The sequence below is a fragment of the Eretmochelys imbricata genome, chromosome 11, assembly GCF_965152235.1.
Source record: "Eretmochelys imbricata isolate rEreImb1 chromosome 11, rEreImb1.hap1, whole genome shotgun sequence".
In the NCBI taxonomy this organism is placed as follows: domain Eukaryota; kingdom Metazoa; phylum Chordata; order Testudines; family Cheloniidae; genus Eretmochelys; species Eretmochelys imbricata.
Window position 1 is genome coordinate 44261857 of NC_135582.1, and position 27881 is coordinate 44289737.

General features: G+C 40.9%; 1 protein-coding gene across 2 annotated transcripts in view; it reads left to right on the forward strand.

Annotated features, from left to right (window-relative positions):
* Window positions 1–27881, forward strand: part of AGPS (alkylglycerone phosphate synthase) — a 141087-nt gene that overhangs the window by 13790 nt on the left and 99416 nt on the right. The window contains exons 1-8 of one of the 2 annotated variants that reach the window (XM_077829878.1): window positions 7461–7480; window positions 9589–9678; window positions 11190–11280; window positions 13685–13805; window positions 13896–13970; window positions 16668–16739; window positions 20115–20194; window positions 27052–27132. In XM_077829878.1, coding sequence (XP_077686004.1) covers window positions 7476–7480; window positions 9589–9678; window positions 11190–11280; window positions 13685–13805; window positions 13896–13970; window positions 16668–16739; window positions 20115–20194; window positions 27052–27132 — 615 coding nt within the window. In that variant the 5' untranslated portion in view covers window positions 7461–7475. Of the gene's footprint in view, window positions 1–7460; window positions 7481–9588; window positions 9679–11189; window positions 11281–13684; window positions 13806–13895; window positions 13971–16667; window positions 16740–20114; window positions 20195–27051; window positions 27133–27881 lie in introns of those variants that run through there. The other variant, XM_077829877.1, reaches the window with a different exon arrangement.

Here is a 27881-nt window from a genome sequence, read left to right on the forward strand (position 1 = left end):
GTGTGTGGTGCACATAATGTCCATGTTAGGCGACTGTTGACAAATCGATATGTACTCCCCATAACTGAATTGAAAACAATGGCAAGTAGCTGCTGTGGTAGAGTGGTGCTTAGAAGCACTGCAGGAGCTCAGCTATTCCCTTGTGTTGCTTGTAAGTTCTGCAGAAGCTCTGCCACTGGAGGGTATGCAGCGTTTTTGCTGTGGAGCTGAGCCCTGCAGAATAAGGGGAGCCAGTCAGGAGTTTCATAGTTGGCTCCTTCCATCCCCATTTGCTAACCAGTGCACTGATGTTTTTTGAGTAAGACAAATATTTTCACTAGTGACATGTTGGAGGATTTTTTAAAGGGTTGTTCCTTGGGTTCTGAAATAACTGGTTTGCTAGGTGATTTTTGTCTCTAACATGGGTTTAGAATGATCAGGTTTTTTGTGATGTGTATTTGCTATTCACAAGTGGATTTTCTATTCTTTTTCTTTTTCTTTACTGGCTTCTCTTTGCACATGCGTAATCTATACTAGCTCACCCTTAAAGAAAACAGTAAAGTTGTGTGAACAAAGTCACCTTTTGTATCCATGTCTGATTACTGTATGATATAAGGAGTGTAACAAGTAATATGGCTCTTTGTTTTTGTTCTGGAAAGGATATTGCCACAGCCCTGATTGAGGTCCTCCTTCTAGATATTCATCAGACTGCTGTATCTGGGTCCCACATGCTGGACTCATGTGCTCTTAAGCTTCCAGAGTCTGAGCCAAGTCCAGTCTCTGGCTCTCGGTCTCTAGAGAAACACTCTCTAGGTTTAGTTTCTCTTTCTAACACTCCTTTTTAAGAGCTGAGACCCAGTAGCACAACTACCTAGACCGGTGCCAGGTCCCCTAACTCTCCAGTTGCTTATACACTCTTAGGGTATGTCTACACTACGAAATTAGATAGACTTCTATAAAATCTGTCTTTAGAAAGTGATTTTATGCAGTTGATTGTGTATGTGCCCACTAAGCACAGTAGGTCGGCGGAGTGCATCCTCAATACCGTGGCTAGCATAGACTCATGGAGTGGTGCACTGTGGGTAGCTATCCCACAGTCCTTGCTGCCCATTGGAATTCTGGGTTAAGTTCCCAATGCCTGATGGGGCAAAAACATTGTCGCGGGTGGTTTTGGGTACATGTCGTTTCTCTCCCCTCCCTCCGTCCCTCCTTGAAAGCAATGGGAAACAATTGTTTCACGCCTTTTTCCTGGGTTACTGTGCAGACGCCATAGCATGGCAAGCATGGAGTTCGCTCAGCTCAGCGCTGCAGTTGTGAGCACTGTAAACACCTCGCGCGTTATCCTGCACTATGTGCAGAACCTGGCTAGGAGACACCAGCACACCCTTCCCCACACCGTGTGGCTATTCTCTGGGATGATCCCTTTTAGCCAAGTGCAAACAGCCCAGCATGAACGGGGTCCTTTTTCAGGTCCCTTACAAAAATTCCCCTATTTCAACCAGGTGACCCTGAATGATATCACTCTCCTGAGACTGACACAAAAAGATAAAGACTGAATGTTGCATGAATGCGACCAAAACCCAGGACCATTCGCTGCCATGCTTTGTGCTGCAATGATTCCCAACTACTTGCTACTGGCTTGGCGTGGTAAAGTGTCCTACCGTGGAGGACGAAATAAGGCAGCCCTCCCCAGAAGCCTTCTGCAAAGGCTTTCAGAGTACCTCCAGGAGAGCTTCATGGAGATGTCCCTGGAGGATTCCCGCTCCATCCCCAGACACGTTAGCAGACTTTTCCAGTAGCTGTACTGGCCTCAAATGCACCCCAATGCTTCAGGGCAAATCAAACATTAAACACAATTGCTTTTAACCCCAGTAGTGTAGTTACAAATGTGTACTCACCAGAGCTGCCTTCTCTGGCTTCAGGGTCAGGGATCCCGCCTTGGGAGGGTATTGGCTCCAGGGTGGTGATAAGGTCCTGGCTTCCGGGGAGAATGAATTTTCTGCTTGCCTGCTGCGCATTCTCCTCCTCCTCATCCACAAAATCCTCCTCCGTGTTGCCTGAGACTCCCCCCTTGCAGGTGTCCGTGGACAGCAGTGGGGTTCTGGTAGGGTCCCCCCAAAATTGCATGCAGCTGATCATAGAAGTGGCATCTCTGAGGCTCTGACCTGGAGCGACCGTTTGCCTCCTTTGTCTGTAGTAGGCTTGCCTGAGCTACTTAACTTTCACGTGGCACTGCTGCGTGTCCCTGGTGTAGCCTCTCTCCACCAAGCCCTGTGCGATTTTTGGCATATATATTAGCATTTCTTCTTTTTGATAGTTCTGCCTGCACAGATTCTTCTCCCCATACAGCAGTCAGTTCCAGAGTCTCCCGTTTGCTCCATGCTGGAGCTTGTTTGCGATTCTGGGACTGCATGGTCATCTGTGCTGCTGAGCTCACCATGCTGACCAAACAGGAAATGAAATTCAAAAGTTCCCGGGGCTTTTCCTCTGTACCTGGCTAGTGTATCAGAGTTGAAAGCGCTGTCCAGAGCGGTCACATTGGAGCACTCTGGATTAGCACCTGGAGGCCAATACCGTCGAATTGCACAACGCTGTGCCTGCACTACCCCAAATTCGACCCCAGAAGGTCGATTTTGGGGCTACTCCCCTCGTTGGGGAGGAGTACAGCAGTCGATTTTTAAGAGCCCTTTAGGTCGACGGAATGGGGTTGGTTATGTAGGCGCATTGCTTATAAAATGGACCTAACGCTGCTAAATTCGACCTAATCTCAGTGTAGACGAGGGTTTAGAGTGCAAACCTTGTGTTGCGGGTCAGCGTCCCAAGTGATAGTTCCTGTCCCTCTACTGCTGGGTGAGTGCAGGCCACACTTGCTCTGCAACCCGACTACCGTGGGGGAAGAATCTTCCCCACCCCTCTGGGGCCAGATAAAATGCAATACCCCCAAATTATTGAAAAATAAAATGAAAACTTGTGGGTTTAAAAAAAAATCTCATGGGTCTCTCTTTAATTGTATTTTAAAGATGTGTTTAATCAGTGTTCATTCTGGGGTTTGCTAGTTTTTGGGTATAAATGCTAACGTTTTGAGGACTAGTTAGGTGTTAGAAAATCAGTCTTAAATTCTTTAAATATGGGAAATTAAGTAAATTTTGCTGATGTGCAAAGAATCCCTTTGAAAGTATACTTGTTAATGTGTGTTTAATAACCAATACATTACACATTTATGCTTTGGAGAGAACTGTTTTTGCTTTAGTCTTGTGTGCAGTGTCTCTTCAGGATACAAGATACTTTGAAAACCTTATTGATGTTGTAATACGCTTGCTTAGATTAAGCCGTGGATAAATTTATAATGAAGAAAGTTAGCTGACTTAACACTGACATTCTTCTCCTCTTGATATGCAGCTTGGTGATAGTGGAATAAGCAGTGAAGGAATTCCAGTCATGTTTCAGCTTCTTCACTGAGCATTTTTGGAAGTTACTTACCCCATTTTACAGGTGGAAAAAGTTAGTACTTAAGGTGTTGAGGTTTAATCAATTTGTACAGTGTGGAAAATGTAAAGTGCTGTATAACCATTTATATCGGAAGTATGTAACACCAATTACTATAAGAAAGTTGTTGTGCATGCTGGTAGGGTGGAGTAGTATTGTTTCTTTGGGAAAATAAGAACTTAATTTTTCTTGCTTAGGAATATTTTGTATCTGGTTTCATGAGCTGTACCTTTAAATCTTTAACCTAAGAGAATTGAAAATCATAATTCAGAAAGCTATAGTTCTTGCGATGAAAGCTGGTAAGTCTGTTCTCCATGAAACTGTGGAAGTCAATATCTTAAGGTTTTATACTGTTGCCCATTACCCTAATACCTGAGTATGAGATTTTAAGACTGATGCACTGTAACTACACCTAGAAATAATCTTGTTACTCTAGCAGTAAAAGTGTACTTTGCTTTGATAACTGCTATTTAAGAATACATTTTGAGGTCCGTTTTATTTGTGGATTATTATAAGATTTTTTTTGAAATTTACTGTACCAAGCAAATGAACCAGAAGCGTAAGTCACTTCTGTTTTACTCTAATATACATGGGTGCTCCTAAGAAAAGCTCACATTTCTTAATAAAGGGCTATGAAGTTGTTTTACTGTGGTGGTGGACTACTGCCACCTTGTGGGCATGTCTTGCAATTTTGAGACACCATTTTCTCTTGTAACATTTCTAGGGCACTCTACTGCATTTTGTGCTATAATCTGAATGGCTGCCATCATTCGATAGCAAGTAGCTCCATGGGGAGAGGAGAGAACCTATTTCTTTGGGGGTTTTTGTTTGTTTTTTCAGCAAGATATAAAAATACAGTCTTTGACTTTGAAAGAAATGGTAGTTCCAACAGAGATGCCAACCCTCCCTAATTTTCCGTAATTCTGGTTTTTACACATAATTACAAAATTACTAATTCAGGTTTAAATCTACTAATTTTCCAAGTGTGTGCATGCACACACATACGGTTTGTCTCTCCACCACTCGGGTCCGATGAATACAGCAAATAATGGCACAGCCATGGGGGCGTTCTTCTCCATCACTTCTACGGGACATGCCCAGACTGCACAGAGAGGGCCTGATAGGAGGTAAGCCACAGCAATTTTGAATTGCTTGTGCAACACTGCTGGAATCAGTGCCCAAGCCACAGGCTGCATGTTGTATTTAGAGCACAACGCACAGCCTGTAACTTGGGCATTGAATCCAGCAGCACTCCAAACCCCACTAACAATTGCCATGGCTTGACTCCACTAGACTTTCCCTGGGCAATCGGTGGAGGAGGAGACTGTGGTGATGGAGGAAGTGGGGGGGAAATGCAACACAGGTGGGAGAAGAGGAGGATCATCCTGGGAATGATGTCCAGGCCTCGGACTGGCCAAGGTAATTAAATGCCACCTTGGGCCTAGGAGGGCAGCTTTCCTAGGGCCAGTCTTTTCCATCTCCCAGTTTGGGAGTGGGGTTCAGGGGCATAATGGGCAGGGGAGAGCCCAAGCCCTCTCCTCTTCGCCATAGACAAGAGAAGGGAGGGAAGAAAAGACTCTGGTTTCTAGGGGAAGAGACAGGAGGTCCAAGCACACTCTTTAATTCCTCAGGATTTTTTTTCATAAACATTCCTAAAAGTCTCAGAATAAGTTTGGCATCTCTGACTGCAGTATAGCTTTTAAAAACTTGAATTTTATATCATGTCAATGAAAGTAAAATATTTAAAATTACTTAAGACCCTATTTACTATGCTATTTTCAGAACTCTAGTCCCTGTTGTCAGTGTTGTCATAGTAACTTGGTTTCTTTCCAGATATTTTCTCTTCAGGCAATATTCTTATACATATCCAAGAGCATGCTATCTCTTGAATTCAAAATTTCATCTGCACTGAAGAGCAGAATGCTTTTTAAAAAATACACAAGAGTCACACCAGAACATGGCCAGCATTACCCTTTTGGCACTGTGTGGGAGGGAAGGGATGGGAACTGCTTCCAGCCGTGGGGGAGGAGAAATGGGGGAAGGGATGACCTGGCCTATGTCTTTGCAGAGCTCATCCCTTCCTGCCCACACCGTGCAGAAAAGCAGCTGGCCACTGACATAACCTGTCTGCCTCCTGTCCCCCGGCTACTGCGCGGGCAGGAAGGGGTTAAGCTCTAGGGACACATTGTGCACCATGGTCCAGGGAACCTGACTGCGGGGGCTTCAGCGGCCACAGAGCCTGGCCAGTGAGGTGGCTCAGCGGGAGAGGGCGCCTAGGGGCGGAGCAGCGCTGCACTCCCTGGGAGCAGGACCCAGAGCTGTGGAGGATGGGGTGGGTGAAGAGGGTGCTTAAGCCCCTGCCCGGGGGGGCTGCTGTGGAGCCTGCTACCCCCCCCCACCCCCCCCGAGCCGGCACTCAGAGGGGGCTGCGCTGATGGACTGGCAAGAGGAGCAGCTGGCCCCGCATGCTGCAACTTCACCCTGCCACCAGACTTGCACCCCCACCCTCATTGTCTGCCACTGGATCCCCCACTCACTACTGGTGGGTGGGCAGTTGGTGAGCAGGAATCCAGCCAGCAGCAGGACCTGCTGGTACTGACTGGGGGGAGGGAAAGCAGAAAATATGGGACAATTTGCCCATTTTTAAGAAAAAGTCAGGACACCTGTTGGAGGCCTTAAATACGGGACTGTCCCATTAAAAACAGGATATCTGGTCACCCTACCTGTATATAACTTGTACTACAGTACCTGGGTATTATGAAGATCGTAGTTGCAGCTCAAGTTAAGGCTGCATGAGATCTATTTTTCCTCTTAAAGAGGCTTTACATATTTGTGTCCAAAAAACTTTAACCTGAAGTTAAAATGATTGGTGATCAGCATGACCTTGTGCTATTCGTACCCTTTCAGAAAATGAGTTTAATTCTCAAAAGTTAAACTTTGGTAAATCAGGAAATGCACAGAATTTTAAGGAGAAGCTTTCCACATAATCTTAATTCTGTCCCCTTTCATTCCTGCCCTAAGAATTCCTTTGGGGAGATTACAGTACCATATGCCCCTCTGTGTCTGCCAACCAGTAGTAAATAGATCAGTGGTGCTGTATAGAGGCCAGTGAGGATCTGAAGATCTGTATTAATAGAAGTCCTGAACTGGAGTTTAGGTTGGCATAGAGAACATGAGAGATTTGGTTAGGGGAAAGATAAAATATTGTCATATTCCCAATTTCTATTGCCATCCACATATGGGAGGGGAAGGAAGGGCAGAGTTAGGTAGTGTAGATTGGATGACTGGGAAATGTCAATTCTCTATTTCCCGGTTTTCCAATTTTCAGTTCCAGAAATTAAATTCTCATGTTCTGGAAGAAGCAAAGGGCAGTTCTGAAAGCCTACAATCTTAACTTCACCTTAAAGATTTTGCTTGTGAGCTTCTCTTGTTTGATTTCAGAGTAACAGCCGTGTTAGTCTGTATTCGCAAAAAGAAAAGGAGTACTTGTGGCACCTTAGAGACTAACCAATTTATTTGAGCATGAGCTTTTGTGAGCTACAGCTCATGCTCAAATAAATTGGTTAGTCTCTAAGGTGCCACAAGTACTCCTTTTCTCTTGTTTGAGAAGGTTGGGGTAGCAGAGGGACCAGGTTGAGGGCCAACTCAGGAAGTCATGCTTGTGGTATGCAGAATTTTCATGTGCTCTGTTCTCAGCTCTGTCTGTGGCATGCAGAGCTCTCTGATTCTCCCATCAAGCACTAAGTACAAGCTTGGGGAGTTTCCTATTTGAGGGGGGAGGGCAGGAGGGTGGGATTGCAGGCTCCCCCTTTCCTACTGCTGAGGAGGATCACAACTGCATTATAAAAACTGGCCCCTGGGCTTTTGTAGCCTTCCAAAACATCAGTTCTGTCTCCTGATGTCCCCCGTAAGCAAGATACAGTAATACAGAATGAGGAATCCCCGGAAACTGAAGAGTAATCGATGAGTTTCTTCCTGATCAATTCCTCCACTCTCTCTGTGCTTGTGACATGCAGTAAGTTTTCCTGTGCTTAGCTCACCTTGGTCTGAGTAATGTGTGTGCCACAGGAAGTCCTCAATTAGGGTGGATGGCATGGGATTGTGAGGTTCCTTAGTGCCTGCTCCTGCCATAAGAAGTTCAGGTACAATCTATAAATATTTCACAGCAAGCATAACACTGGCCCCAGGCCTGCTACTTCCCCAAACATCCCTCTTACATCTCCTCCTTTTGGCTCCCTTTTCCCCTTCCAGGAAGGTGTGATTGGATGTTGCCTGCCCCCTTTCCCTAAGTCTCAAAGCTTCTCAGCACCAAATCAGCCAGAATTTGCCCAAGTTCTTTACAAACCAAAATAGATTTGTTAGGCCCTTGTAGAGGCCAAATACCCGACATCTGGGGAGACAGAGGCATTTTTTTAAAACAATTAAGCAATTTGGGAGGTCGCACAGTCAGCAATAGAACCAGTGTCTGAGACACAGGCCATTCCATTAACCATAAGACCATCCATCTGCAGTCTGAACCTTGAACGGAACCCAGATCTTCTGCATCCCTAGTCCATCTCATTAGCATAGAGGTTATCTTTTGCCCTACACAGTCAGTGGGTTCCTTTCTGGCTTTGGCCAAAAAGTCCATCCTGAATCTGAGAAACCTTCTTGATGAAAGTTGTGAAACTGAGATGTTCTCATGAAAACTTTTGGTTTGGGGTAATTGGATTTTCTGCCAAAAATAATTTAACTGGAAAATTCCTGTCCTGCTCTAATCACTACACTGATGTTGTGCCTGATTTCATTTGGCACATGCCTTTCGAAAGAAGGGCTTGTTGCTCAAAAGGCAGCATGGCTCAGTGAATGCGAGAGCCTGCCTTACCAGAAACCTGGATTCTAATTCCAGATCTGCCTGATTTGACTTTGTGCAACGGCAGTTACTTAGCTACAAACTTTTAGGCCCTGTCAGGTGTACATGAATATTAACGAGATAGCAAAGGGAGGAGACTTGTACTCTTGGTCTTTGGGTTTGCGGACCTTTGTTCACTAGGCTACAACATATTGTACAGGGACACCATCTTAGTGAGCTGCACTGTGGCGATTTGGTCTGGTGGATGGCTGTTTAGTGCATGGTGCACACGTGAGCTAGTACCAGCTGAATGGTGCAGAGCAGCCAGAGTATATCAGTAAATTTGCCCTTTAAAATTGAAAAATAGTTAAGGTTGATTACTTGCAATTAGTTGAAGATATGTAGTATCACTAGGTAGATTTCTGAGACATTCTTGTGTATTGTGTTTCATTTTAAATACATTAAATGTATCATTAAGGCATCAAAAGAAATTTTGCCCTGTGGGGATACCCTTCAGTTACAATTGAGGTATTATAGTTCTGTGGTTCCATTTTAGAGGAAACATGACAGGTTTTTTCTCTTCACCCCTGCTACCCCTCAGCTACATAGTGTCAATACTACAAGGCAGAGTTCAGGTTCTTTGGGCACCTTAACTGATTTCCATGCCTGAGCCTGTTTGATTTTCTTTACATTTAACCTTTATTCTGAATTTTCTTTGTTTGGACTGATTTGGGCTACAGCATTAGAAGAAGGTTGTCATCCCGTTTTACTCTTAAATTACTGTATGTGCTGTTAACTATATTATACTGGAGTTAAGTTTATTTTTATCTGGGACTAATGATTAAACAATCATTGGTTTTTCACTTTCTTTGGTGAAAATCTTTACTTTGGAAAATTAAGTTCACAGATTTAAATACTGATGCTAAATTGTTAAATAACAAACTAGCTTAAATTTAACACAGAAAATCTTACAAATTTTACATTTTTCTTGATTGCTGGCACCATATACTGTATGCATAAAAGATCTGTCTGCTGTAGGCTGGTTTTTGTTCACATAATTATCTTTCATATATTAGCTTTGTACTATTTTCTTTTATATGGAAGGTATAACATTTGTGAAGCTAAATAGAATTCTACACAACTAGAAATATATCTTTATGCTATGCATTTGACTCTTCAAATTCTGAACTAGTGGAGGGAGAGAGTAGAGTTAATCTTAAATTGTTGCAAAAGCCAAAACAATGGAAGTCAACAATCTACTAACTTGTATTAAAATCTTTTTTCCCTTTTAGGCAAGAAATTCTGAAGTGGAATGGATGGGGATACAATGACTCCAAATTTATATTTAATAAGAAGGGACAAGCAGAATTCACAGGGAAAAGGTAAATGAAATTTCTGGCATCACTGTGTAGCTAATATTATGAAGTTTCTTGTTTTTAAGTATTTTATTTTTGAGAATCTGTATTTGATTTAAAACACTACACAGTCTTTCTGAAAGATGATTGCTTTTTTGGCACATCCTCTAGAATAAGCTTAAAATGTTCTGTCTGCATTTTTAACAACTTTACTGAGTTATAAAATAGTACTTTACTAGTGTGGATAGTAAAATAAACCTTCACTGAGGGTTAATTCATTGCATGCCTTATTAAAAGCTTAAAATGATAGAGGACAACTTAAGCAAAATTAGTCTTCCCCATAATTCCAAGTAGTCATCCTGCTCACGATTTAACTTGATCTTGAGTCTCCATTATAACACTCATTTATCTAAGGTTTGGTCAGTATGCAGCATTCTTGAGTATTCTTTGGTTCTAAGAATCTCATGCGAGAACAAGCTTGTAATTTTACTGATTAGTTAAATGCCAGTTTGTCTTTTATGAGGAAACCTGTATTCATGTATAGAACTTCCATTGGTGATCATAAAACGTTTCTTGGATCAGGGTTGTGGTGAGGATAAATACATTAGATTGTGAGATGCCCAGATACTGCTGTAATGAGAGGGAGGGGGCAATATAAGTACCCAATTAGGGTTGTCAGGCGTCCGTTTTTCGACTGGAATGCCTGCTTGAAAAAGGACTGTGGTGACTCCAGTCAGCACCACTAACCGGGCCATTAAAAGTCTGGTTAGTAGCACAGCAGGGCTAAGGCAGGCTCCCTGCTCTGGCTCTGCCCGGCTCCCAGAAGTGACTGGTATGTCCCTGCAGCCTCTAGGCACAAGGGCGGCCAAGGAGGCTCTGTGTGCTGCCCCTGTCCCGAGTGCTGGCTCTGCAGCTCCCATTGGCTGGGAACCATGGCCAATGGGAGTTGCAAGGGCGGCGCCTGCGTCCGGCATGGCAGTGCTCAGAGTCACCTGGCTGCATCTCTGCCTAGGGGGCACAGGGACATGCTGGCCGTTTTTGGGAGCTGCCTGAGGTAAGTGCTATCTGGAGCTCTCACCCCCTCCCATGCTCCAACTCCCTGCCCCAGCCCAGTGAAAATGAGTGCTATTTCCCATAATACAAAAGATAACATTCAAGAGAAATGAAAGATAAATTTTAAATTGGTCAAAGAAAATACATTTTTGCACATTACATAGTTACCACATGGAACTCATTGGCACAAAATATCATTAAGGTCAAAAACTAGTAGGATTCAAAAATTACACGTGTGTAGGTGGAAATATTGACATTTCCATTACATACAATTGAATCCATTTTTAAGATGCACAGTCTTAACATTTCTGTATAATTGTTTTATATTTAACACTAAATATGCATAATTTTGCAGACCTGGATATGAATTTAAATCTAATAAATTTTTCCCTTGTTCTGCATAAGTACAAATAACTAAGACATTTATCTGATTTACATAATATTTCATATTAAGAAGAACCCATGTAATATAGACTTTGTTTCAGGTACAGGTTGAGTGGTATGGTGTTACCTGTTTTGAAGGAATGGATGGAAAAAACCTTAGGAGCAAGTCTGGAGCACAAAATTACCTCTAGAGTAAGTAAATAGCTGAAAAGGCAGTTCCTTCAAACATATTACACTCATGATGACATAACCATTCATCTATTAGACATGACTCATGCTGTTACCCTCAGTATGCCCTTGCATATGGTTGAGTGCCTTAGTATTAATACAATATATTTATTTTGAAATGTCATGCCTCCTTATAGACTATATTGTATATCAAAAGCTGGGTGACTTAAAATTACTGAAAGTCCAAATTGCTGTAATGTCACACTACTTTAATCAAAAGATTAGCTACTTGTACAGGGAATATTGGGGTTACTTTTGCATGGTGATATATTGTCTCAAACAGACTGCTGAATGGAGGAGCCTACCCAGAAAGGAGAGAACTTTCATATCGGAGTAAATATTTTAATTACTATTTGCAATGAGAAGCAAAATACAGAAAATATAATAGTTAAACTGTTACATACAGTTTTAAATGATTTCTGCAGAATGACAGTGTCTATTGAACCTACTTGATAAATTGCCAATGTATATAATCTGTTTGAGATTGTATAATATTTGCATGCGTCTCTATGCACTGAAGATTTTGGCTTTCCAGGGTAACTAGGATATTAAACTGATGTTTTCTTGAAAGTTGCAGCAAAAGCTTTAATAGATCTTTAGGGTTCTAAAGCATACCTAATAATTGCGTTCAGTTTATGGAACATTAATGTTTAAAATCATTTGTTATAACACTTAACAAAAATTCAACTTTGAAAATTTTAAATCCGTTTTTAAAATCAAATTCACCTTTCACCATTTACACTTTTTTATTTACTTTTGAACGTGACTTGGACAATGAGCATAGACTAGTCAAAGAAGCTACTAAGTGTTTCTCTTTAGTTCACATGCATAATTATTTATTATTTGTATGATAGGAGTGCTTGGGGAGCCAGATAAAGGCCCGAATATGCTAGGCGCCATACAGATAGGTAACAAAAAGATGGTCCCTTCCCTGAAGAGCTTAAAATAAAAGTGTAAGAATGTACCTGCATTTGGGTTGCAGACCTAGCAGGGAAAACTAACACCCAAACTAACTTAATTTGGAATAATCATGTGGAAACTGTTCTGTTAAGTTTTGTGAAAGTTCTTAAAGCAAAACATATATGTGGGTCTTAAACTGACAGTTTTCCCTTATTTTTTTTAAATTCAAGCAATCCTTAATTTTTTTAATATTTCTAAAAATCCTTCCAATTGGAAATCTTTTTTCCTCCTGTTTTCCTCCTTTCTCATTTGATTTTTTTTTAATGGAAGTCAATTGTGGAGTATCAGGATTAGAAATTTCAGCCAATCATAGCTCAGAAAAGTTTAAAGACTGAAATTTTGAGTATTCAATCAAATTGATCCTCTTTAGGATACGCCTGTAAGTGAAGTTATAGTTTTGCTTGGAGAATTATTAAAACTTGTGTAAAATGGGAAAAGCCCAGTTTATTGGAAAGTAACTTTTTACTTGTAACATAACAAAATTGCTCAGCAATCATTGAAAAACAGAAGATGGAACCCCCACTGCCATTTTTAGTTTCTTTTCAGAGTTGAACTGCACTTAGTCTGTAAAGATCTTTCTTTGTGTCTTGTCTTTGGTGAAGGGCTAAATCCTGTAGTTCGCCCTGTTTCAGCTATCTGCTTTGTGATCTTTCCTTATTCTCACAGTGCCTGGGAGTAAGACTATGTTTAGATGGGTGCATAACTGGTTGGAAAACTGTTCCCAGAGAGTAGTTATCAGTGGTTCACGGTCAAGCTAGAAGAGCATATCAAGTGGGGTCCCGCAGGGATTGGTCCTGGTTCTGGTTTTCTTCAATATCTTCATCAGTGATTTAACTAATGCCATAGAGAGTACACAAATAAAGTTTGCGGACGATACCGAACTGGGAGGGGTTGCAGGTACTTTGAATGATAGGATTAAAATTCAAAATGATCTGGAAAAGATCTCTGGAGAGATGGTCTGAAGTAAATAGGATGAAATTCAATAAAGAGGAAAGCGAAGTACTCCACTTAGGAAGGAACAATCAGTTGCACAAATACAAAATGGGAAAGGACTTGGCATGGTTTTTGTGAAGCTCTGGACTATTGTACTGAACAGATCATTGGCTTTGACCGTGACATACTGAACAATTTATCTGAAAAATAAGGGTTAGAGGGATCAGTGAGGGGTCCAGTCTACAGAAGAGAATGCAACTGAGTGGAGGAATGAAAAGAGACTCGTAGGTAGTGTAGTTAGAATTGAGGCCAGGGATGATAATGAAGACAACTTTAATTGGGTTAAATTCAAATACCCATATTTTGTTGAGTTTATCAACTGCTAACTCTAATCTGGGTAGTTGGGGTTGTCATGAGAGACCAGCACGATTTAGGGGACTCCCTAGTAGTAGTGATTTTTTTTCTTTTATTGTAGGCTTTCTTAAATACTAGTGATGTACCCCCTTCAATTGTAAATGAAGAATTTCTTCAGGATCTTAGAGCCACTACAATTTCATATTCACGGGAAGCAGAAGATAGGGTGTTCAGAGCTCATGGTAAGATCAAGTCCAATGTGTAATTTTACACTTTTAGAAGTATATATGATTTTAAAAAATCCTAGTAACTTGATTTTTTTTGTACTTCAGGTCACTGCCTACACGAGATATTTGTGCTAAGGGAAGGAATGTTTAAACGAATTCCTGATATAGTTGTATGGCCAGGTAAAAACTTTTAAATTTATTTTTTTCTTTGCTCTGGAGGTTGTAGCTTCCCGTGACAACTGATGAAGGGTAGTAGTTTGGGAAGCAGTCCTGTCACACTAGTTGGATATCTCTCACTTTGTCATTTGTTTGCAATAAATAAACTGAAATTGTTAGTACCAAGGAATCAAAAATGGCTTCAGTCTCGCCTTTTAAGAGTAGTCATTTTTACTTTTTTACTTTGCAATCTAGATGTTCTCATCTCTATATGTTACCATGGGGTATTCAATGCAGTGTTAGATTTATCCTAAGGACTTTAATTTCAGTTTATAGTTCTAAGTAATCGTCTTTCATTGTAAGGTTAATGCTCATAGTTATAATCAACTGATTATATACAACTTCTCAATTTTTAATAAAGGATTAAACATTGTCTTGGTGCTGTGTGCCTTTTTGTACTGATGACCAGCCCATATCACGCATACTGTTTCTGGGGTTTCAGCACTTGCTTGGGGATAATTACAACATTCCTGTAATTCATAAGAACGGCCATACTGGGTCAGACCAAAGGTCCATCTAGCCCAGTATCCTGTCTTCTGACACTGACCAGTGCCAGGTGGTTCAGAGGGAATGAACAGGTAATCATCAAATGATCTATCCCCTATCACCCATTCCCAAACAGAGGCTAGGGATACCATCCCTGCCTATCCTGGCTATTAGCCATTGATGGACCTATCCTCCATGAATTTATCTAGTTCTTTTTTGAACCCTGTTATAGTCTTGGCTTGGTCAAACTTGGATAGTTTTGCAGATCTCACAGATCCAGAATTCCAGTCCAGTTTGAAGGAAACCAATTCAGTCATTTTAAAAGCTAGGAATGTTTTATGTCACTCACCACTAAGTATTACTATTTAGCTATGCATGCATGTGCACATATACAGGCTTAATGGAAAAAATCTAACACACTTCTTCAGCACATTGTTTTCAAATGCTCAGAACTTCTGGTTAATCAAAGCCAATTGTTTCCCTTGGAAACCAAGCAAAGGTGCTAGTCCTTAAAGACTATATCCAGACGAAAGTTCAAGCTTCAGTCATTTTTATTTTACTATGTCTAAAACAGTATGGTCAAAATGCTTGTAACAACTGTACTTTTCACTCACTGTACTCAAAAACAGCTGAAGGAGCTTTTGCTCAAAAATAAAATTAATCTTCATGGGGAACAAGCATGGAAAATTTCAGCCCATACACTAAATTTTCTAGAAGATGAGCATGTGAAAATTGAGGACAGGGCTTGGAAACTAATTGTAGTGAGAATTAGTAGGTTCCAATTATAATGTCATAGAGGTAATAAGAGTCCTAAGCATCCTTATGAAAGTGACAAACAGAAAAAGCTAAAAGGAAGACTTAAAGAAAATAGAAAAGAAAATAGAGCTTGTATATTTTTAATTTTTGGCAAAACTTAGAATCTAAAGATGGAAAGAAATAACTCCTGGAAAACAAATCCTGGCTAGCTTGTCTTTGCTAACATTTTTACAGGTTTTGAAGATGCACGTGCACAGTGTGTGCGTGTGCATCTTAATTCATTTAAGTACATCCCTGAATTACTGATCTGTACTCTCAACCTTAATACCATTTTAACACCATTTATCTGGGAATTTCCTAGGTGTTTTTTTAATTAAAAGTTTCATGCGTGAACCATATACACGAAACCAAAAGAGGATGATGCCATGTAATATTTCTAAATTGATGATGCCAAGTATCAATTTAAATCTTTTATTTTAACTTTTTATGGTCCTATTCACAAGTATGCTGTGGCTGCTTTATTGTTCTGGAGCAGCATGAAAGCAGCCAGAGCTTACTGACCAGTTAACTAGGTTTACAGCTGCTTTGCAATCCAGAAACCATACCCCCCGTTCTCTGTCTTCTGCTCTCCAAATTCCTCCTGCCTTTTTTGCACCTCCCTACGTTCCCCTCCATATGCATGCTCAAATCCCTCCTTGTCCTCCACACTGTGTGTACCCACCCTAGTTTCACCCTTTTTCTGGCATTCCTTCTGTTCTCTTGCGCATGCACACATGGCCCCTAATTTCACCCTCCTGTCTTTTCTGTTGCAGAGGCATGGTACAAAGGGTAGCTTCTGAAAAGAAGTAGTTGGGCTTCTAATAATTGAAAACTTTTTTCCAGAGCGTGAGGCATAAAAAAAGCCTTTCCTTCAGAGAAATCCACTAAGAACTGCCCTCTTTCAAAACTGCAGCTATTTTTCATCTCAGTTAAATTGGATCTAGTTTTCAGCTCGATGTAGTCGAGATACCTATTTAAAAATTAAATTGAAAAATATACCTGTAAAGTTTACACAATGAATAATTTGAATTGTCTGTCCGTCTCTTTTGCTCTGGAAGTTCCCGCTGTTGATGATCCCTGGGTAGGCCAGGAGTCTTGTGCTTTCTGTATAATTTAAACCTGACATTGTTTTCAGCCTGGAATAACTCCACAGCCTCAGTATATTTGTGGTATTGTTTCACTTCAATTTTGTCTATTTGAGCCCATTTATTCTTCTTGGATGTCTCTGCTCTCACTTTGAAAATGGGCTACTGCACTACTAGAATGCTTGAAAGTACCAATCAAGCCCTAAAGAATTAGCAGGTGACTAGTAAGCGTGCTTAAATTGAAGCTAACTGTTCAAAAGCCTGTTCTAACTGGAATCTATTTATTCTTAATTAGGTTGCCATGATGACGTAGTTAAAATTGTGGAACTAGCCTGCAAACATAATCTTTGCATAATACCATTTGGTGGTGAGTATTGTACCTTTAAAAATTTTGGCAGGGTAAATTTAAACTATAAAGTTACATATTTCTTTAAGTTCAATTCAAGGGACTAGTGCTAGTGGCATGAGGTCATGCCAATAAATCTGCCAACTCTACACAGGTGTGTCTTGAGCGTTTAGAGATGTTGAGTATATATTTATAAAGTACTGTTTAAAGAAGTAGTCATATGTCAAGACTTTGGCAAGGTTAATAACTAATTTAATTTTGAAGACAAATAGATCCCATAGAATTTATAATCTTATTTGCTGTGCTTGGTTCACTGAAATCTAGTGGAAGCCTTTTTACATCTGTCAGCACTTGAATGTTTCACTATACAAGAGGAGCAATTTATTCTTTGAGGTGGCATCTGCATATTCCCACTAGCACTGCTGCACTTTGGGTACCTTCTAGAAGAGCAGTTTCCATTTGGGCCTGAATGAGCATGCAGCACCAAACATTGGGAGCAGAAGTTACAAGAAGACATGCAGGCAGTTCCTCCTTTTTTTGGCAGTTAGCTGTGGGCATATATTTTTCTCTTGGTAATTTCATCAATCTTGTTGAGGCTTTTTAGACAGTGAACTTTAGATAGTTCATTGCTCAGTTATATTCTTGGCTCATTTCTGAAGCATCAAGTCAGTTCAGATTCCTGACATCTGAGCCCAAGCATTTGATGTGCCTCAGAGAAAAACATTCCTTGGTATAGCGTTTTACACGTTGGGCCTTTTACACAATAGGCTCAAAAGGACAGGCACATTCAGATCCTGACATTTCTCATGAAGGAAGGTCTTGTGGCCCAACCCCCTCAGATTTGTCCTCAGTACAGAGATGGAGAGGCCTTTCAGGTCCTGTGTGGGGAAACAGAAGACTTTCCAGTCCTGGAACTGACACCTTCTGTAAGCTCCAAGTCAGAGCAGTGGCAGTATCCGGAGGGCAGTTCTGGCATTGAGGAAACCACTTCCATCATCATCTGTCTGGTGCCTAGGTTTGTCAGTGCTGGAGACTTCAAAAGTGCCTCTGTCCTCAAGGGAGTCAGTGTGTTTGTACGGACTCCCAATTTCTGAAGTCTTTCAGCTCTGTGGAAGCCTCTAGCTGAGCTTGCTTCTATTCATGCCAAACAGAACCGAGAAACAGGGTCTTGGTTGGGCTTGACATTTTTGGAGACCTCAGTTGTGCTCTTCTTTGCCCTTAAGCATATCAGGGTAAGAAAATGGGGCTAGGAGAGAATCTCTGCCTTGGAGCATTCTGTGCCATTACAAAAGAGAAAAGTTATCCCATATCCAGGGAGTGCAGTAGGCAGATTGGAAGCCCCTTTTCTGCCTCTCTTAATTCCAATGGTGACTCTCTTTAATTATTGCAGAACTCGAGGATTCAATCAGACTTCACCCTTCTTTGGTGACCATGTAGGTGACAACTGTCAGTGAGCCTGTGTCTTTCAACATAGGACTCATTCTGTGCCAGAATGATCTAGTGGAGATCCATATATAGATCTAGAGCAGGAGCCAGAATTTACCAGTGTACATTTCCAAAGGGCCAGCAGCACCTCTTCCCTCCTCCCCCCACCCCACCAGCTCCCAGAGCCTCCCACCCATTGGCAGCCCTGTGGATCAGCACCTCCCCTTCCCTCCCCGCACCTCCTGATCAGCTGTTTCGTGGCGTGCAAGAGGCTCTGGGGGTGGGGAGGAGCGAGGGCACAGCAGACTTGGGAGGGGGTGGAGTGGGGGCAGGGCCTGTGGCAGAGCCAGGGGTTGAGCAGTGAGCATCCCCTGGCATGTTGGAAAGTTGGCACCTGTAGCTCCAGCCCTGGAGCCAGTGTCTATACGAGGAGCCGCCTATTAACTTCTGAAGAGCCGCATGTGGCTCCGGAGCCACAGGTTAGCCACCCCTGATCTAGAGCAGTGGTTCTCAAACTAGGGCCACCGCTTGTTCAGGGAAAGCCCCTGGCAGGCCGGGCCGGTTTGTTTACCTGCCGCATCCGCAGGTTCGGCCGATCGCCGTCCTACTGGCCGCGGTTTGCTGCTCCAGGCCAATGGGGGCTGCAGGAAGGGCGGCCAGCACATCCCTCAGCCTACGCCACTTCCCACAGCCCCCATTGGCCTGGAGCGGTGAACCGTGGCCAGTGGGAGCCGTGATAGGCCGAACCTGCAGACTCAGCAGGTAAACAAACTGGCCCGGCCCACCGGGAGGGTTTCCTGAACAAATGGCGGCCCTACTTTGAGAACCCCGATCTAGAGGATATTCCAGAGTCTCTTGATTTGAAAATTTTTTTTTTGGTGCTATTTGGGTTGGCCTGTGTGCTGACTGGCTTGGTCTTCCAGGTTTACCTGGACAGCTCAAGGAACAAGGCAACTTCACCTACCAAGAGTGAACATTACATGAAGAGCTTGCTCTCAATTCCCTGGGGTAACTTGATGCAGACTCGTTTTTCTTATCCTCACTTAATCTGTGAATAATGTAGCCATATTATTAGAGACCTTCCTCAACTTCGTGAGGATCAGAGAACCATTAAAAGGGTAGCTGAGATATCTGCCTCTTCCAAAAGGGTTTAATTTCAGATTCAACTTCCTTTGCTACATCCATTTGTAGAACCTGTCTTTTACCCCACCTCTGGTTGGATTCCGCAACAGGTATTTCATATACTCATCTCTAGGTTCTTATGTGCTCTCTCTAGCCTTTGAGAAGTCTGAGGTCTTGAGCTGGCTGCTATGCAGTATATGACAAAAGTGCTTTAGATTGATATCTTGGTCAAAAGAGGTGAGACCTTTGGTTTTATTCACACACTCATGCAGTTCTGCTCTCTCAACTAGGTATCTAGATTTGATGCTTGCTTTAGGATGACAGCTTTGCTATTCTTGTTTAACTAAACTCCTCAGCCCACTTTCCTGGGGCATTGTACTACTAGTAAGACTCTCATGAGGAGGAACATGTAGAGGCCACTTGAAGGAAGAAAGCTTACTTACCAGTAACTGTGGTTCTTTGAGGGTGGTGCTTCTCTATATTTGCACCACACCCACCTTTTCCCTCTTTAAACTTCTATTCTGGGGTTTAAAAGAAGGGAATGAAATGGTTGGGGAAATTGATGGCCTCCTTTAGCCTGTGCTCTGAATGTTTGGCATGACAAAGTGAAATTTGTGCAATTGAACAGGTACTCCTTTTGTGAACTTTCAAGAAATTCTGAAACGCCAGGGGAACATCCCGCAAATGTGAATGTGCAAATGTAATGCACTCTCAAAGAACCAGTTAGTGTTATGCAACCTTTTTAAGTGACACATACCTCATACCTAAAATGTATGTCTTAGTTAAATGTGGATAACAAAGATCAAGGGAAACTATTTCAATCTAAGTTGATATCTCCAACATTTGCAGGAGGAACAAGTGTTTCTAGTGCTCTTGAATGTCCTGCAGATGAGAGAAGAACTATTGTTTCATTGGATACATCACAAATGGTATGTAATACAAATTTTAGGGTAAACCTCAGAGGATGCAACGTTTAAGTGTACTGAATGTTTTAAAAGTTAACAAATTGCTGTAGTATTTGGTCGTTACCTGATGCTGCAAGAGTGAAAAAGGGGGAAAAGAAGTTTGCCCACAATTTTTTTTAAATAGCTTCAATATTTTATTATATATCCAAAAGCAAGTGGAATGCAACTTTAAAAAGCTGTATCATAGACGTAAACTACTGGTCATTGGAAGCACACCCTGTTCAGAGAGAGAGGTCCAGTATTGTTCTGTTGCTGGTGTTGTTAGTGTATACTTCATGATGACCATTGTGAAGGAACCTAACAAAATAGCAGTACATTTTCTTTTCTATTGAATGCCTCTTGTATTCTTGCTAATGACATGTGAATGTGCAGGTTACTGTTTAAAATAGCAGTATACATAAATTTGTTACAAATAGACAAATGCCAAAAAAAATAGTGTTAAGACTCTTAGCATAGTTACAGGGGTCTTAAAGGGACAACAGTTTTTGCTTGCTGCAGTAACAACACCCAAGATTATTGGGAAATGGCCCACCTTGATTATCATACACATTGTAAGGAGGGTGATCACTTTAGATAAGCTATTACCAGCAGGAGAGTGGGGTGAGGGGAGAGAAAACCTTTTGAAGTGATAAACACCCATTTTTTCATGGTCTGCGTGTATAAAAATATCCTCACTGCATTTTCCACTTTTATGCATCCGATGCAGTGAGCTGTAGCTCACGAAAGCTTATGCTCAAATAAATTGGTTAGTCTCTAAGGTGCCACAAGTACTCCTTTTCTTTTTGCGAATACAGACTAACACAGCTGTTACTCTGAAACCAAGATTATTGTAAGTGAAATATTAGAGGGAGATATTCATTGTTTACTACTTGCATTTGAGTGCACTTTGCGTAGAGTCAGTTTCACTGCAGTGTTTTTTGCACAGTAACATTTACAAAACACAGGTTGGCAGGGGAGGACTCAGGCATGGTCCCTGGTAGTACTTTGAACTAAACTATCTTTAAATTGACTAGATTTCAAGTTGACAGTGTCCCTTTAAATCAGTGAGTGTATGTATTATATGCTACGTTGCAGAATTACAAGGAGACTTCAAGTTTGTCACATGCTTAGTGCTATTGAAACTTTGTTTTCTGTACTTACTACTTTTCCATTGGTAGGAGGGATTGTACACTTGTAAAAACAGTTTTGTGGATGTTCAATAATGAAATGCTACCTTTCAGAAAAGACATCCTATTTTTAATCTAGTATTGTGTTCTGTAACATTTTGCAAAGCTGTGTTGGCTTGCTTCTCCATTCTCCATCACTCCTCAGAGCACTTCATTGGCCTGGGAGCAAAGACTGGGTTTTGACTCCTTTTCTATGACACTTCAGAAGCCAGGGAAGCTTGCAGCTTTCTCTTTCAACCTGGCTGAGGGAATTTCTCTTATAAAAGAGCTGCTCCTAGTGGCAGCTGCTCCTTGCTTTCACAGGCATCCTGAATGGAGTGGAATTGAGGAGCAGAGACAGCAGTGCTCACATACGTGGACCAGAAGTGATCTGTGGCCCACAGTTTGGGAACCTCTGGTCAAGGAAAAAAAGCAACTTTAAGTCAATAATTGTGCTATGATGCTCTTCTCAGTCATCCAGTTGCATTAACAGTAAATGAGAACTACAGGTTGTAAATGAATTTACTGTGACTTGATTAGTTAACATATCTGTTTAAAATATAGAAAATCTGATATGGACCTCGGATATCATTAGTGAAACAGGAGAGTAAGGTGAAAAATATTGTTGTCTGAACTACAAACTGGACATCCCTCTGAACTAGGCTGTCGATTAATCGCAGTTAACTCGCGATTAACTCAAAAATTAATCACGGTTAAAAACAGTAATCACTATTAATTGCACTGTTAAACAGTAGAATACCAATTGAAATTTAACTATTTGGATGGTTTTCTACATTTTTAAATATATTGATTTAAATTACAACATAGAATACAAAGTGTACAGTGCTCACTTTATTTTTATTACAAATATTTGCACTATAAAACAATAAACAAAAGGAATAATATTTTTCAGTGCACCTCATACATGTACCATAATGAAATCTCTTTATTGTGTAAGTGCAACTGACAAATGTAGATTTTTTTTGTTACATAACTGCACTCAAATGTAAACCTTTAGAACCTACAAGTCCACTCAGTCCTACTTCTTATTCAGCCAATTGGTAAGGCAAACAAGTTTATTTACATTTACAGGAGATAATGCTGCCGGCTTCTTATTTACAATGTCACCTGAAAGTGAGAACAGGTGTTTGCATGGCATTTTTGTAGCTGGCATTGCAAGGTATTTACATGCCAGATATGCTAAACATTCATATGCCCCTTTATGCTTTGGCGACCATTCTGGAGGACATGATTCCATGTTGATGACACTTGTTAAAAAAAAATAATGTGTTAATTACATTTTGACTGAACTCTCTAGGGGCAAATAGTATGTTTCCTGCTCTGTTTTACCTGCATTCTGCCATGTATTTCATTTTATAGCAGTCTCGGATGATGATCCAGCACATGTTGTTCATTTTAAGACCACTTTCACGGCAGATTTGACAAAACACAAAGAAGGTACCAATGTGAGATTTCTAAAGATAGCAACAGCATTCAACCCAAGGTTTAAGAATCTGAAGTGCCTTTCAAAATCTGAGAGGGATGAGGTGTGGAGCATGCTTTCAGAAGTCTTAAAAGAGCAACACTCCGATATGGAAACTACAGAACCCGAACCATCAAAAAAGAAAATCAACCTTCTGCTGGTGGCATGTGACTCAGATGATGAAAGTGAACATGCGTCAGTCTGCACTGCTTTGGATAGTTATCGAGCAGAACCAGTCATCAGCATGGACGCATGTCCTCTGGAATGGTGGTTGAAGACGAAGGGACATATGAATCTTTAATGCATCTGGCACGTAAATACCTTGTAATGCCAGCTACAACAGTGCCATGCGACCGTCCGTTCTCACTTTCAGGTGACCTTGTAAATAACAAGCGGGCAGCATTATCTCCTGTAATGTAATGTAAACAAACTTGTTTGTCTGAATGAGTGTCTGAACAAGAAGTAGAACTGAGTGGACTTGTAGGCTCTAAAGTTTTACATTGTTTTATTTTTGAATGCAGTTATTTTTTGTACATAATTCTACGTTTGTGAGATTATCTTTCATAATAAAGAGATTGCACTACAGTACTGGCATGAGGTGAATTGAAAAATACTGTTGTTTTTTTACAGGGCAAATACTTGTAATCAAAAATATAAAGTGAACACTGTATACTTAGTATTCTGTGTTGTAATTGAAATCCATTCGTTTGAAAATGTAGAAAACATCCAAAAATATTTAAATGGTATTCTATTGTTTAACAGTGCAATTAATTGTGATTAATTTTTTTAATGGCTTGACAGCCCTACTCTGAACATGTAATAGGTGCCTGTTATCCTGGTAAGGACACATTGCAATAAACACCATTTAAAGAGAACTTAAACACTGTTTGTTTCAAAGAGTACCACTGTAGAGGAACAATGATATAACATGCATAAAGATCTGTTTTCTGAGGCACTGAATGATTCAATTAACTTAAGCTCCTCGGATCAGTTAACTAAGCTGCATGTGTAAAGAACCTCACCTTATCCAATCACCTATTTCAAGCAACCCTACCAAATGCAAGCTAGTGCTAAACAAGATCTCACAACTTGCAAACACAGGAGCAACAGAATTGATATCCTCAGAAGAAAGGTTTTTAGGGCTATACTCCATATTCATCATCTAGAAACGTACACGGGGATGGGGGAGTCAGAGCCCTCCTAAATGTCTAATGACTGAACAAATGGATGAAAATGATCAAATTCAGGATGGAGATCCTAGCCTCAACAAGTAGCACCCCATCCAAGGTGATTCCTTGCCTCAGTGGACATAGCAGATCTACATATCCTCATACATCAATATCACCAATGTCCATGAAGATTTGCGTATTGGATGGCCCACTACCTGTATAAAATACTGCCATTCGGCCTTTCATCTGGTCAGGACCAGACTCGCATCTCTGAGCACTCTCCTCAGTCTTTTCCTGGATGACATTTTGAACAGAGCTCCCACCAAAGAAGCAGCATACAGTGCCACAACATGGATAGTGGAGCTGCTTCAACTGCATTGCTTTGTGATAAACACCAAGAAAAGCTCATTGATCCCTTCCACCGAGATAGCTCAGCTGGGATGGATATAGGCATATGTGGCCAAAGTTTACCCATCACTGGACAGATGAGAGAAAATCCAGAACCTGATATCTGTTAAGGAATACACAGCTATCCACAGCTTAGTATCTCCAGCCACTGGGCTTCCTAGTTTAATATATAGAAATGACCCCCTGGCAAAATCCCATATCAAGCGTCTCCAGAAGGCTCTCCTCATGGTGAGGAACCACAACAGGAATGTATGCAAGATAGATGCTGATCCCAAACCAGGTCCTGGACTCCCTTGGATGGTCGATGATCCCAGAGAATGTCCACAAGGGTCTTCCTATAGCTCTTCCAGACCGACATACTCAGCCAGCCTGATGAGGTGGGGAGCATATCTGAAATAGCTAACAGTGCAGGTCACATAGAACTGCATAGAAAGGAATCAGCATCAACCTCTTGCAGATCAGAGTGGTGAAGCCCTTCGAAGGTTCCAAAGCCACATACAGGGCAACTACGTTCTGGTGCAGTACTGTGTCCTTATCCTGTCATGCTTAATGTCTTTCTCAAAGTGGTGAGAGACCCATGTGAATCGAACCCTGTGTTCACAATCACAGATTTTGGAAGAAAACTTACTGGCCTGGGGTGCCACGTTCCTTATTGAAGACATCAAAAAGGCTTTGAGTTATCTGGATAAAACCAAAGCACTTAGGAAATCAAGAAGTCAGCAAGATATTTGTAGCCTTTGGGTATCTGTCTAAAAAACGGCAATTTCTGGTAGTGCCAAAGTACCTCATGGTCTTAAAGCTAAACCTGCCTCAGTAATGTTTCTACCATAGAAAGCTGCAAATCAACACAGTTGGGTGGATCTGATGCTTTTTTTGAGAGAGCAGTTCCCCAGTCCTTGTTTAATGAGAACTCCTCAGCCCACCTTTCTTAAGGCCTGTCATTCTCTCTAGACTTCCACAAGTGTGAATACATAGAGCCAGCTTGGGGAGAGAAAAGTTACTATGGTAAGCAACTGGTTTTTCAAGAGTGTTCTCTGCATATTCACACTGTCTGATCACCTTTCCCTTTTCCTTAGAGTTTGACTTCAGTAGAAAGTGGGTTTCGTGGAAGGAGCTTGAGGTGGCTGGGGCAGATCAGCCCCCTTTACCTCTGTTACAAAGGTTTGCTGGCTCAAAAAGGGACTGGTTTTCAGAGGATTCCTGGGGCTCAGCAGTGCTGAGATCCCCACACCTCCAAGAAAGCCTATAGATTTAACCTCTGGGCCACATCTGATTTTTTGGTCATCAGAACTAATTTTTACATAAAACTAAAAAAATTAAAAAAAAAAAAAATAAAGCTTTGGGCCATGACACATTGACACTGTGTGGTACAGAGTCTGGTAGATATTCCCTGTGTGTATGGCAAAGATGCAATGTTACTATCCTTAAAATATTCAGTTACAGAAACAATCTAATTTCATTCAGGTGATCAACGGACACACACTTAGTACAATTACTACTTAGATTTTTATTTTCATTTTTATTGAACTATTAAGTCATCTACATGTATTGTAATGTACTAGAGACCGGTATATTTGACATCTTGAAGCAAATGATTAAAAAAAAATTACCATTTTCTGTGTCTTCAAATCATCTTCATGATGTTACTCCTCATATGTTTTTCTCTGCCATCTTGGACAATGGGCTTACATTTCGTATTGTTAGGTGAAGGGTCGGGGAGGGGAGGGGGGGCAAAGCTCTTGTGATACCATTCCTCCTGTAAGGGGGGCTGTCTGACTGAATTTGCTGATCCAGTTTTTTCTCCACCAACTCTTCTGGCTTGGCTTAGACTTCTGATTCTTATCTCTGGTTATTTTTTCCCAATCCTTTCTTTTGTCAGACTAGCTAGTTTAGAGTTTAATGAATTTGTACTGAGGCGTTCTCTCTTCTTCTCACGTTCATTTGTGCATTCTGGAGTGAATGTAGAGCATGGTCCACCAGTTGAAGTAGTAACTATAGTGCTCAGTGATTTAAATTTAAGTTAAACTGAGCTAGGCTTGAACTTACCTTGTTAAATACCTCACAAATAGTTTTGTTGTCTTGATGTAAAATACAAGAGGGCAGGGGCATGAAGGAATGAAATTTGAGCTTCCAAATTGAATTAGCTTTTTAATCCTGGGCTGCACCAGAATTTTTTTTATTCTTAGGTGCTGAAATTTAGATCATTCAAGATAATTAAATCCTTGTATGCCAGATATGAAACTCCTGGACACTCCTCTTCCTCCAGAATTTTGTGACACCTCATTCTCTCTGGTTTTTCTGCTTCACATTGCTGTGCCTACACAAGCAAACTTTTCAGCCATAATTTACCACTGATGCATCTTCATTTACAGTAGCAACCATGAAAACAGTATTGTAGACAAGACTACATGACATGAAGGTAAAAATGCCTGAGTCTTGTCTGCTCAGCTTCTGCTGCTGCCACCATAGGTGGAGCTACACTGTTGGGAAATTACAACTTACAAGTTTGCTAATGTATAAACATCCTTTGTGAAGCAAGGTCACTTATAAGTAAATTCCAAAACTGTAGTGGTCTAACATCCGATTTTTTTTATTTTATTTTTTTTTTACCAACAGAATCGAATTCTCTGGATAGATGAGAAGAACTTAACTGCTCATATAGAGGCTGGCATTATTGGACAAGATTTGGAAAGACAGGTATTCTCAATTTCTTATTAAATTTGCAATATTTCATGTTTCAGGTTGATTATTCCTACCTAATTAAAGTTGTTTTAGGTGTCTGATCTAAGTCATTGAATTGTATTCTAATCCTTACACAAATTTTCATGCCCACTTTTGCTTACCATTTATGCTTACCAAATTTGTAAGAATTATATCTGAAGTTATGGACTGTGTCTAACCCTGGATATTTGTTAAATTTTAATTGGAAAAATCCTTGCTAACCTTAGATGCAAATCCCATGTGAAATATCCCAAAAGTGAGCTGTCAATTTTTAGCATGCAATATGTGCTTCCATTTGAGCGAAAGTGTGGTTGCAAAGCATCACACTTAGTATCAAATACATATAAGTATGAAACTAAATATATAAATCTGCATTACACATTTCTGATATCCAGCCAGGTAGATGGAGATTTGGTGATTCTGAGGGAGAAAATTAAGGTAGTTTGGAAATACATAGTTAAGATAAACACATTTTCAGATATTTGAGTTTCTTGTAAAGTTAACCTAAACTCTACCCTTCTTGGCTTTTTAATAGTGATCTTACTAATTAAGTGTTCTTGTAAGAATGTTTAACTTTAAGCTACTGATATGTGCTGTCAAATTTAAGGTGAGATTAATGAAATCCTGGGTCTGGGAATTAGTTGTCTTTGCACTCTCTTGTAATGGAGAGAAGTTTTCCTCATTCTAATGTCTGGAAATGATTCTGAAGTAGTCATAGGTCAAGT